Raw genomic sequence first — 13,650 nt, forward strand, 5'->3', positions numbered from 1 at the left:
TGTGAACATGATGATTATTGTTAAATGTGAACATTTACACATCTCACTTGCAAATAAACAGATTCAGTATTCCTCAAAATGAATAAAAACAGTGAAATGCAAACTCAGAATATTGCACAAACATGCAATAATTCAATATATTTAACTAATATATTTTATGTATTTAATCTCACTTTATTGTCTTTGCTGCTGACCTTTGATGACCCAATTGAGATGTGAATTTACTTTTCCTTCAGCCTGACGCTTATTCATTCCACTCTTGGTGTGAAAGAGCCTTTACATTTACCAAAAATAGAAGTTTTTATTGTTGTTAAAAAAACAAACAAACAGCCCAGTCCAGTTGAGAAAAAGTAATATAAAAGTAATGTAACGCATTACTTTCCATAAAAAGTAACTAAGTAACGCAAGTTAGTTACTTTTTTAGGGAGCAATGCAATATTGTAATGCATTACTTTTAAAAGTAACTTTCCCCAAAACTGGTATATACAGAGGAGTCTTAATGTGAGAGCTTATATTCAGTAGTTAAATGCTGAAAGTGAATCTCTCATCATCCAAACACTGCATTTCCACAAATATAATTTTATACACAGATAGTTTATTAAGCAAGTGCAACATCTTCAGAATAGTTGATTCGCGTGTTGTAAAATGGCTGAATTGACTAACCTCAATTTCTAATCACTAAAATTAAAACAAGGACAACATTGTTTGGGGAAAACATCCCAAGTGCACTCAAGATAAAAAAAAAATGCAAAACCAAAAATTAATTACCACCGATTAAGACTATAGAAATGTGGAGCGTGCGTCTCTCATGAGTCTCTTTCCGCCGGTTTGGTTTCACTCTCTTCCAGCAGTGGCTGGGATTCACTTGTGTTTTCTATTTCTGGCTCTGGTCCGTGACAGAAGCTGGGTAACCGGAGATCATAGCGGAACCCGCGGATGTCGAAAGCCTTGTCGTTCAAAGAGAAGAGTTTTTCCGCGATGTCATTGCGCACCAGCAGCGCGAAGATCTTGGCGATGTAGCGGTGCTGCGCGAACAGCAGGTAGAGTTTCTTCCGTCTCCACGCCACGTACCTGCAGCGGTTATCTGCGCGCAGCGTAACCTGGAACAAAACAAGACGTTCCGTTACACAGTATACAGTGTGAACGCACAATATGAGCTATTTAAAATTATTCACCTGAAAATAACCTTCTTCTGAAGGTCTGAGGGAATCCCACTCTGGGGAGTCCAGGAACTGAAATGGATGGATGTAGTGCAAAAACTCCCCGTTCACCGTCACCCGTATCCTATTTCAGAGAAAGTGAGGTCTAGTTTGCATGTAAGCACACATACAGTATCTGGATATTCTCCCTCTACTCACCTGCCTGAGAGGAGAACTGACAGTTTGTCGATGGAGGTTTTACCCTCCATGGCGAAGCAGTGGTCTTTGTCTATAGTATGGATATCGCCATCACAACACTCGACGATTTTCCCAAAATGTGTTAAGGATACTCCCAGCTTTTTGAACATATAATCGTAGAGATCCTGGAACTCCTTCTCGAAAGTGACTCTTCGCAGTCGGTACGACACATGGACAACTTGTGCCAAGCAAAAGACGAAAAGCGCAAAAGTCCATGAAAACGAGTCGGTCGTGCAGGGGTCGGACCACGACCAGATCGAATAACAGAAAAAGCCGAGCGTTAAGAAGCAGAACATGTAGAGTAATCCATAAAAGCCACTGCCTCCCATGAATCCCAAAACCAGCAGTATATGAGCGAGGTGAAACGTTGATCCTTCAGGTTTTTCATTCCATTCGGAGCACACTGGGTATTCCAGAGAATCTGTTACGTTATTCTTTGCCAAATGAAGATCCATGATGGAAAAAAAAAGAATCACGCGAATACGAATCGTAAACGCTGCGTTTAATACGCGGCGCGCGCTGTATATATTCCTCTGCAGAGATATGATCAGGTTATGAACAGACTCTTCTTCGCGCACAGAAACCTGACCCTGCAGCCGCCCAGAGGAAAGTTTTATTGCTCAGAGGTTTTGCTCATTGCTTTGGAGACCAATGGACCTCTCACTTGTGATTAGTTCAAGTGACTTTGACTGTGATATGTTTCTCCTGAAATCCCTGCTTGAGATCTTTTGTGACTACTTTGTGAATATATGATCTAATTTTAGTATGATGGCATGAATTAAAGCAGCTGGAATACAGAAAAGCCTACATAACGGTCTGATTTCACGAGTATTGTTCAATCACTATTGTGTAGCGGTGAATTAAGTTATACAGTGGCATGAAAAAGTATGTGAACCCCTTGCAGAATCTGTGAAAATGAGATTTGAATAAAATAAGAGGGATAATAAAAAATGCATGTTATTTTTTGTTTAGTACTGTCCTGAGTAAGATATTTTACATAAAAGATGTTTGCATTTAGTCCACAAGACAAAACAATAGCTGAATTTATTAAAATAACCCCATTCATAAGTATGTGATCCATTGATTCTCAATACTGTGTGTGGTTACCTGATGATCCACGACTGTTTTTGTGTTTTGTGATGGTTGTTCATGAGTCTCTTGTTTGTCCTGAGCAGTTAAACTGAGCTCTGTTCTTCAGAAAAATCCTCCAGATCCTGCAGATTCATCAGTTTTCAAGCATTTTTGCATATTTGAACCATTTCCAGCAGTGACTGAATGATTTTGAGATCTGTGTTTTCATACTAAGGACAACTGAGGGACTCAGGACAGTACTAAAACAAAAAATAACTTATTTTATTAAAATAATTCTCATTTTCACAGATTCTGCAAGGGGTTCACATACTTTTTCATGCCACTGTATCTGTTGGGTTTGGGTAATATTTCAAATCATACTGAATGCATTTTTAATGCAAATTGCTCTTAAGGTGATGATACACGGGGCAATTTTTTGAGCAATATTTCCAAGTGTTGTTGTTTGGGCACTTTCTCATTGAGAATGGGCTGAAGTATCCAGATAGAAATGTGTTGCCCATTCTCAGTGGGAAAAAAACATCAGTAGTATTGGTGTCAGTGATATTGGCTTTCATTCACAGTATTTGGTAAAAAGATGCTATTAAAATATTTAAAATATAACGTCTATATTTTGTTTCTTCGTTACATTGGAGATTCAATGTGAAATAATGTATTAGAATATAAAAATAGATTACAAATTTCAATGTCAGGTGCGATTAATCACAATTAATTACAGACAAATGTGTGATTTGGTTATTTTTTTAATCGTTTAACAGCACTAAAATTTATATTATGCTATATTTGTAAAAGGTTTAGAACATATTTTTGGCACTCATGTTTCATCCCATAGAAAAACATTTGCTGAGTTTGATAGCTTGATTAGAAAATGATAATTGTCAAGTGTTACATCTGACTGTTCTCTCATTAAACTAAGCATCAGTCAGTTTGAGACCTACCTATATTTTTCAACGCAGAAGTAAGGTGTTTTCTGGGAATGTGCAAGACTTCTGATTTATTAGCCACTGAAGCGAAAAGAATATCAAAGTGCAGTAAACTGTAAACTGTTTATGCTACAAACCAGTGTGTTTATAACTAAGACAATACATAAAAATAATATGGTAAGAAATACCAGTGTGCAATATCAAGCAGTATAATGAGCTGTTTTGTACAGCTAAAAATAACTGGAAGCTAATGACACTGTAAGCCAGACACATTAAAATTACAAATTTAATCTGCTTTTACCTGAAAAATGAGGTGGATACAGATCTCAAGAGAAACCAAGGTGAACTAAGACAGAGGATGATGAAGATGTTTCCATTTTCTTGGGGAACTAGTATTTAGTGTTTAGAGCTATTATCTATTACAAAAATATAATAATATTCTATGAACAATAGTTTGTGTTTTGTTTCTAAGATGTATTGTGAAATAAAGATAGGTTAACCTAATTTACAGTAGACTTTTAAAGTTCTGGCTCCTGAAGATCTGAGGACATTTGACCAATCCTTAATTTGACTAATACTTAAAACAATTCTGTCCATCCGTCCATCCATATTATTACCACCTCCACACTTTTTGCCATGGAGGTTATTCTATACAAAGTAAGTTTTACCGGCATTTAGAAGTGCAGCATTAAAGGAACACACCACTATTATTGAAAATAGGCTCATTTTCCAACTCCCCTAGAGTTAAACAGTTGAGTTTTACCGTTTTCAAATCCATTCAGCCGATCTCCGGTTCTGGCGGTACCACTTTTAGCATAGCTTAGCATAGTTCATTGAATCTGATTAGACCGTTAGCATCTCGCTCAAAAATGACCAAAGAGTTTCAAAAGTTTTTCTATTTAAAACTTGACTCTTCTGTAGTTACATCGTGTACTAAGACCGGCGGAAAATGAAAAGTTGCGATTTTCTAGGCTGATATGGCTAGGAACTATACTCTCATTCAGGCGTAATAATCAGGAACTTTGCTGCTGTATCATGGCTGCAGCAGGTGCAATGATATTACGGAGGGTCAAGTTTTAAATAGGAAAAATATAAAAACTCTTTGGTCATTTTTGAGCAAGATGCTAACGGTCTAATCAGATTCAATGAACTACGCTAAGTTAAAAGTGGTACCGCCAGACCCGGAGATCGGCTGAGTGGATTTGAGAAAGGTAAAACTCAATTGTTTAACTCTAGGAGTTGGAAAATGAGCCTATTTTCAAAACTAGTGGTGTGTTCCTTTAAGGCCCTGACATACTTCAAGCGAAATCAAAGAACGAACTGATGTGACATAATTTCAAACAAAATCAGGCCAAAACAAAGTTTGTTTGGAGTTTGTTTTGGGAATTCAAAACAGCTTGCCAACTTGCAACTTTCCAGAAAAGTTTGCTACAGTTGGTAAACACTTTTGATGTAATAGGTAGGTGTGCTATGAAGCTCTGCCTTCTTTCACGTTGAAATCTTTTCCGGTTCATTTCTCCTATTCAGTCCATTGAGGTCAGACATCCACGAGTGAAGAAATGAACACAGTGGAGAGCTGCTTTAGTGTAGAAAATGAAGTTGTACTTCTGATGAAATGAAACACTGACACTGTTTTCATGTTGAGATCATGCTGAAAGGACGATGGCTGTGTCTGTCAAGAAAAAGTGTGCAAAATCATCATGGCTTGCAGTGTGCTACACAACTTGGCCATCCGACAGGGCATCCCTCTGCAGGAGCCCCCCAGACCAGACAGCCCTATGCCCGATGCAGTGCCCCTGCCACCTCCTAATGCCGCTGCCATTCAGACAAGACGGAGGATCATACAGATGTTGTAGGTAAGTCTGGCCATCAGCAGAGCTCAGAAACATTACCGAGATTTATTTCATTGTGTATTTTGCAGCTTGGTGGGAACAAATAACTGAAATCACTTCAGTCAACGGTTTATTTGCAATTATATTTGCACAAGAGGCAATCTGTTTCAGAGACTCGTTGATTTGAATCAATACATTTGTTGTGTTGCTCAGTTGACCCTTTAGGTCATTAATGGCTTTTGTTGTTTCCTCTTAATTTTGTAGCACCGCCTCACTCAGCACTCTTGGTGAACGGCGCATGGAAGGGGCAATGGATGGGCTCCTCAAGCTCCTCGGGCACAACGGGTGTCACTATTAAGGACACTACACTGTTGATAAATGAGGGCCCAGCTATGTCACCCTTCCGCAGCACTGGCTTGAACTCTGCAACCTTTAGCCGATCAGTGTGACTAACGGAAAGGTAGCAGGCTGTGTTAGCCACCCACTTTCTCAGTTGCTCTCTCCAGTCTTTTTTTTGGAAGTAGTAGCCTATAGAGTTTATGTTGGCTTACTTCCCTAAAGACAGTGTCAATGTTGGGTGGTGCTGGTGCCTATAGATCCCTTAAAAGTTTGTAAAGATTGCAATGTTTCCTGGTGGGCGGGGCTTAGCTGGAGGCAAAAAGAGGCGCTGGACTCAATGTTGACAAGCGTAAGCTAGCATGTTTTAGGAGGGATTTATTAAACATAGATGCAGAAAAAGGTTCAGAACTGTACGAATACGTACAGTCACTGACTCTGCGGGAGAGTGACAGCTATTTTTGTAAATTAACTTAAGTTTTGGATATTTCCTATACAACATATGAATTACTTTCGGATGGTTCGGGGAATTTTGTCAAGGCTTATTGTCTAATGTAACCTAACGCTGGGTTAACTATGATTATGGCTAGCAATGGATTATTTTAAGAGACCATTCAAAGGATGCACAGACATCTATCGCTGTATGTTTGTTTAACATTTAAGCTAGCTAGTGCGCTGAAAGTTGGCGACTTTTCACCTATAAAACAGAAACTTGCTGATTTGTACTAGATAAAACCAACACACCATTACATATTCATCGATTATTTTACCTGATATGAAGTGTGCACTGCAAACACGAGCATTATTTATGATCGTCTCCGTCCAGTCTGAGTCTGTACGCCGTATTGTTTTCAACCACAATTATCTTTTTGATTTCTGTGAAGGAATGTCTGCCGGGATCTGGTAAAACTTTAGTTTTGAACCAAAAGTGCTGTTCCTTCTATTCTGGCAGCCAAAAACACAACAAGACGACATTTTAAAGTCAAAACCTCAAACTTTTAGCGCGCCCGCTATTAGTTCTTATTTATGTTTTGCCACCAGCTAGAGTGGTGACGTCACAGTGACGTAGGCGATTAAGGGGACTATATACCCTTGGGCATCCTGCCCTCTGCTCCTCCAAGCCATCTTGAAGTGCCGGTGCAGAGGTAGGGCGGTGACTGTAGATGTATGCCTAGAGCATCCTGCGAACTGCCCTGCTAATACTGAATGTAATAACCACAACTATTTACTCACGGCTAGGGCAGATGGATGAGAGTTGTAGTGGTCCCTTGGAGGTTGGCGGTATGAGCCTTTAAGGTGATTCCTGGGGAAGGATGAAGGATAAAATAGAGAGCAGCTTGATTGCTGCTCTCTTTGTTTCCCCCCTCCGGCTGGTCTAGCTCAGAGGCGAGCATGCAGACAATATAGGTCGGCAGCTTCCCTGATGGTCTGCTAGGAAAGTAGTGATGGAGCAGGAGAATGTTAAGTTGACAATAGCGCTCTATTTTTCATTGGTTGCCCTTCTGGGCAAGATCCTCTGAAGTGCTCTCATAGGAGGACTGAGGGTTCAGCAGGCAGTTGAGAAAGCTGAAGGGCCTTGCTATCTCCTGCTCATGGGATTCCATGTTTATATGTTTATAGGGCACACAAACTGAGATTTTAGAGTTCCAGCTAACATTTGGCAGGAGTACACTTGGTTCAGGAGCACTTAGATTGTAAAGGCTAAAAGGGAATTTACGTTTAGGACAACAGAATGTTGCTCGACCAACCTAAACGGGGTGAGCCTTACCTCTGTTTACTCTAGCAATGTACTCAAGTGTACCTGGGAAACCGTGGCACGACCAAACCAAAACTACTATCAGAGAATGTAATATTGGTCGGCTTATATCTGTTATAGTGGTCATGTCCTCTGACTAAAGATAGTGTTGCTAGTTTATTCAAGTGTATACAGATCTATGGGGACTAAATAAAGTACTTTTAGAAAAAAGCAAGCGTGGGTGGCCATCTAAACAGTATTAGTCAATTACCTCTGTCAAATGACCAATACTGACAAATTGAGACACTGACCGTGAGATTCGCATACTCGAATCTGAGCAACATAAGAATGCAAATGAATGAGTATAATTAGGTCCATTGCCTAATGCGTCTGTCATAGTCCAGATGATGATGAACAGAGGCAAAGAAGATCAATTATAAGTCATTTTATTAAAGGTGCCATCGAACGTTTTTTTTTTTTTACAAGATGTAATATAAGTCTAAGGTGTCCCCTGAATGTGTCTATTTTGAGGCATAATTAGAAATACGCCGATTCAGGCTGCGGCCCCTTTAATTGCTCGCGCTCTATCATTGCATAAACAAAGTTCACACAGCTAATATAACTCTCAAAATGGATCTTTACAAAGTGTTTGTCATGCAGCATCAGATCATGTGAGTATTGTATTTATTTGGATGTTTACATTTGATTCTGAATGAGTTTGAGGCTATGCTCCTTGGCTAAAGCTAACATTACACACTGTTGGAGAGATTTATAAAGAATGAAGTTGTGTTTATGAATTATACAGACTGCAAGTGTTTAAAAATGAAAATAGCGACGGCTCTTGTCTCCGTGAATACAGTAATAAACGATGGTAACTTTAACCACATTTAACAGTACATTAGCAACATGCTAACGAAACATTTAGAAAGACAATTCACAAATATCACTAAAAATATCATGTTATCATGGATCATGTCAGTTATTATTGCTCCATCTGCCATTTTTCACTGTTGTTCTTGCTTGCTTACCTAGTCTGATGATTCAGCTGTGCACAGATCCAGACGTTAATACTGTCTGCCCTTGTCTAATGCCTTGATCATGGGCTGGCATATGCAAATATTGGGGTCATACATATTAATGATCCCGACTGTTACGTAACAGTCGGTGTTATGTTGAGATTCGCCTGTTCTTCGGAGGTCTTTTAAACAAATGAGATTGATATAAGAAGGAGGAAACAATGGAGTTTGAGACTCACTGTATGTCATTTCCATGTACTGAACTCTTGTTATTCAACTATGCCGAGGTAAATTCATTTTTCAATTTGATGGCACCTTTAAAGAAATTAAACTCAAGTAATCCAATAGCAAGAAACATAAACAAAACGTCATGTAGAACCAAACACACGAACAATACCAGATAAAGAACTGAATGAAATGAGGAACATAAATACACAGGGTGAATGAACTCAATGACAAACAGGTGACACTAATTAATCAAAATCATGGTAACAAATGAAGAGCGGGAAAATGGAACAAAGGAAAACAGGTAACTGAGAGAAACAGACTAAAAGTCCATGAAAGCAACAGTAGATAGTTAATGAGGTTACTCAAGTGCTTTATACAAATGCAAAACACATTTGTTATGTTAATAAAGGTTGCGTGTACAATACAATATTTTTCAAAGACTTTGTTTCAGGTATAAAGGAGGATGTCAAGGGTGAAAACATCACAATATAATGAGGTATGAGATACTGTGCATGACACTGGGACAGTACTTTTCTCCTTGGGACACATATCAGGGTGTTTCAGCCGTTGCAGTTCTGGTTGAAAATAACTCATGGTTAACACCCCAACCCACCCCCACCCCGCAGTCTGGCAGCTGAAGGTGCCTTTCATAGGGTATGAAAACAAACTTCACCTGAGCAAGAAATTGAGGACAAACCATCTCTATAGACTCAGTATCAAAGTGCTAAAGAACATCATATCTTCAGTACATCTCTGTGATTTTCCTTCCTATAAACATGGAGAACATAGTATTGCATGTTGTTGATGAGTTGGAGGGCCAGCCATGAACAGCTCTGCCTTTGTACTGGCTATCAGACACCCAGCACATCTATATATAGATCCAAACCCCAGACCCCGTCTCTGTCAGTGGCTATGTGTGTGTTTCAAGAGGGAGAGAGACAGGGAATTAGAGCACAGCACCCAGTTGTGTGAGGTCTGCAAAATATATGCAGAACTTCCATGATAATGACAAACTACAACAGCTTTATTGTATCAGACTGTGTGTGTGTTCACTGACAGATGAACTATACCTGCTCGGCCATTAATCTAAAAGAACAGCTCTGAGTTTTGGGACCAAGGACACCTTCGCTGAGAGGTGTCACAGAAAAATAGAACACCACCATGAAAGGTGTGCAATCCTCATTGTCTGGGCAGGTATCTAGATAGATAACCATGGACATTGGATAAATATAATAGTGGAATTTGTCCACTATTGCATATGCATTAACTTTGTGCATTTGAACAAACCTTGTACATAATATTGGAATGTTTGCTCGGTCACATTTTCCCTTGCACAGTGAAATTTGGTGTCTGAGACAGATGTGTTGAGTATGGACTTGAGTGTGTGATTAAAATACACCACAACACCATCTGTGTGAACGCCAAGCTACTGCTGCAGATTGGTCTTCATGAGACAGGATATGAAGTCGATGTTTCGGCCAGTGAGAATTTCCATTGAGAATTTCCACTTGGCCCATTACTAAAAAGAAAGGCAAAGTATAATATTGTGTATTGATACAGTGATCCACATTATAAAATGGCTAATAATATGGTAATAAATTGAAGTTTTTACTAGCATGCAATTGAAGAGGGAAATGTTACGATAAACCTAGAATATTTTATTTTTTTGTTTATGAATCAATAATAGACCCTTTAGACATCTGTATTTGGACAGATTTTGCTTGCTTCCTTTTATGGAGTTTTGACACAGATATCATCTTCCAGTGGGACAAACTGGAATAAAATGACTTATGTGACTGGGTCTGTTTACACCACTGATTTAAAAATGAAATGAGGACAGTCTCCACTTTCATTTCTTGTTGAAAATACCTTAGACCCTTTAAAGTCACCATGAAATCAAAATGAACAGTTCTTATTTTATGGAATATTGCTGCATTTATTCTAAATGATTTATTGGTGCACGTCGTTATTGCTTTAAATTCATGTTCCTCGTAATCTTGAATCAGAATAACTTCTCCTCCCTCTTGCAGCATCTCTTCTCTTCTCTAATGACGAGGGCGGGGCTACCGGTCACTCACATCAGATCCACCAATAGCAAACCACAACCATCCAATCAGTTCCTCACGGACAAAATCAAGCCCCGCCCTACATTTGTTCTTGTTCCAAAAGCCGTTCCACTCAGAAATTCATTACAATAGGGAAGAAGAGACAAGCAGAAGTTCCCTTTCATGCAGACATTAAAGGGTTATTTCACCCTAAAACTAAATTTCTGTCATTAATTATTCACCCTCATGTCGTTCTACACCCTTAAGACCTACATTCATCTTCAGAACACAAATTAAGATATTTTTGATGAAATCCATGTTTTTTTTATCCTCTATTGAAAGCAATGAAATAATCACATTCAAGGTCCAGAAAGGTACTAAAAACATTGTTAAAACAGTCATGTGACTGCAGTGGTTCAACCTTAATGTTATGAACAGACGAGAATACTTTTTGTGCGCCAAAACAAATTCGTCTCTCACCTGTCATCCTGCTAAGCTATTTACATTGCAGAGCTTCTGTGTTTGTCAGAACAGCAGTTCAATATTGGCCGGCATTCAGGCGTAAACACAGAAGCTCTGCATTGTTGTTATTTTTGTTTGTTTTTTTGCACACAAAATGTATTCTCATCACTTTATAACATTAAGGTTGAACCACTGTAGTCACATCGACTATTTTAACAATGTCTTCACTACTTTTCTCGACACTGAATGTGGTCATTTCTTTGCTTTCAATAAAGGATAAAAAAACCCTCAGTTTTCATCAAAAATATCTTAATTTGTGTTCTGAAGATGAACGAAGGTCTTACAGGTGTGAAACGGCATGAGGGTGATTAATAAATGACATTATTTTCATTTTAAACTTAAAACTAAATTTCATTTACAAATGCAACCAGTGGGATTAAATGGTTTAATTTTAGAAAAACTTGACTAAACCACACACACACAGAGAAAGAGGGAGAGAGAGAAATTACAAGACCACCAACTCTCATTTCCTTTCTTCTCATGTTTCTACACAAAATAAGCTCCGGAGCAGGAAATGAAAAGGATTGAAGGGGAAAAGTCTCAGATGAAAAGAAATATGACAAACAACGTCCCTCCTTTCACTCCACATACAAAACAGCAGCCAAGAGGGAGAGGTGATTTTACCTTTTCTCTCTCTTGCGACCGTCTTTGTACACTAATGTTATTTTTTAAATTAACTCTACAAAATGTGACACAGCAGAGAAACAGCAGCTGAATAGTGTCACCTATCTTTATCTACCTCACAAACAAACAACAAAGCCAGACTAGTACTAGTAATACATAATTTGTACATGTTCTGACCAACAAGGATCTTGCCGAAATAATCAGTGGTCAATTGAAAACAAGTGTGATGTATCAACCTAAAGCACTAAGAAAAGCAAAAGCAAAGTCTCTGCCTCCTACACAATCCCTCTATAAACACTTCTCCATGTAGTGAATCCTTCAGCCGCTGCAATCATAATCAAGACTTTCCCAGAATGCCTAGCTGAATATAAGACATGTGTGTTGAACCGTCAGGAGGGTCAGTCGTGTTAATCAGTGGAGGACAGTGGGGGTGTTCGGCCTGCTGATTATGCATCATAAATGACGCACAAGACCAACCAAGGACCACTTGAAAATAACTTCAACAGGCACTTTATACTCTGCATTAACTTGACGAATTATAATTATAATTTGTGATGCTGAAACAGAGTCTGTCCTGAGTAAAAGACACAACATTGAATATTCTGTCTTCTCACAACAAGCATCAGTGACCTTTGATGACCAATAAGGAGCGGATCATGGATGTTTATTGTTCGCCACCTTGTGGGTGAAACAGAAACGGTGAACATTAATATGGTACTTGGCTGTCCTACTTAAATCAGTATATTCCTAAGAATATAGGACCAATACACTAAGAAAATACATCTCTACAATTTTTGTGTTTGACATACATTTTTCTAATGTAAATAATAATAATTTTTGTGATTTGTAAAGCTGATGGAGGCCTTGGAAATACAAAATGGTAAAACCATTTCAAGTAAAACGTATACAGGTGCTGGTCATAAAATTAGAATTTCATCAAAAAATTGATTTATTTCACTAATTCCATTCAAATGTGAAACTTGTATATTATATTCATTCATTACACACAGACTGATATATTTCAAATGTTTATTTCTTTTAATTTTGATGATTATAACTGACAACTAAGGAAAATCCTAAATTCAGTATCTCAGAAAATTAGAATATTGTGAAAATGGTTCAATATTGAAGACACCTGGTGCCACACTCTAATCAGCTAATTATCTCAAAACACCTGCAAAGGCCTTTAAATGGTCTCTCAGGCTAGTTCTGTAGGCTACACTAGAAGACTGCTGACTTGACAGTTGTCCAAAAGACGACCATTGACACCTTGCTCGAGGGCAAGACACAAAAGGTCATTGCAAAAGAGGCTGGCTGTTCACAGAGCTCTGTGTCCAAGCACATTAATAGAGAGGCGAAGGGGAGGAAAAGAAGTGGTAGAAAAAAAGTGTACAAGCAATAGAGATAACTGCACCCTGGAGAGGATTGTGAAACAAAACCCATTCAAAAATGTGGGGGAGATTCACAAAGAGTGGACTGCAGCTGGAGTCAGTGCTTCAAGAACCACCACGCACAGACGTATGCAAGACATGGGTTTCAGTTGTCGCATTCCTTGTGTCAAGCCACTCTTGAACAACAGACAGTGTCAGAAGCGTCTAAAGACAAAAAGGACTGGACTGCTGCTGAGTGGTCCAAAGTTATGTTTTCTGATGAAAGTAAATTTTGCATTTCCTTTGGAAATCAGGGTCCCAGAGTCTGGAGGAAGAGAGGAGAGGCACACAATCCATGTTGCTTGAGATCCAGTGTAAAGTTTCCACAGTCAGTGATGGTTTGGGGTGCCATGTCATCTGCTGGTGTTGGTCCACTGTGTTTTCTGAGGTCCAAGATCAACACAGCCGTATACCAGGAAGTTTTAGAGCACTTCATGCTTCCTGCTGCTGACCAACTTTATGGAGATGCAGAT

General features: G+C 38.8%; 1 protein-coding gene across 1 annotated transcript; it reads right to left on the reverse strand.

The window, feature by feature from the left end:
- Window positions 1-618: 618 nt before the first annotated feature.
- Window positions 619-2,101, reverse strand: popdc3 (popeye domain containing 3). The gene is made up of 3 exons (XM_067399745.1): window positions 1,359-2,101; window positions 1,176-1,284; window positions 619-1,100 (listed from the first exon to the last, which is right to left on the reverse strand). Exons 1-3 carry the CDS (start codon window positions 1,850-1,852, stop codon window positions 807-809), a joined length of 897 nt encoding a protein of 298 aa, XP_067255846.1. The 5' UTR covers window positions 1,853-2,101; the 3' UTR covers window positions 619-806.
- Between the last annotated feature and the right edge of the window lie 11,549 nt (window positions 2,102-13,650).

This window comes from Chanodichthys erythropterus, chromosome 2 (genome assembly GCF_024489055.1).
Source record: "Chanodichthys erythropterus isolate Z2021 chromosome 2, ASM2448905v1, whole genome shotgun sequence".
Classification (NCBI taxonomy): Eukaryota; Metazoa; Chordata; class Actinopteri; order Cypriniformes; family Xenocyprididae; genus Chanodichthys; species Chanodichthys erythropterus.

Bases quoted from the DNA above. Each gene is read 5' to 3' on its own strand.
- popdc3 (XM_067399745.1), bottom strand. From the start codon at position 1,852: ATGGATCTTCATTTGGCAAAGAATAACGTAACAGATTCTCTGGAATAC. The intron at 1,285-1,358 runs GTGAGTAGAGGG...TCTCTGAAATAG, and splicing joins TCAGTTCTCCTCTCAGGCAG to GATACGGGTGACGGTGAACG. The intron at 1,101-1,175 runs GTGAATAATTTT...GTTTTGTTCCAG, and splicing joins CAGAAGAAGGTTATTTTCAG to GTTACGCTGCGCGCAGATAA.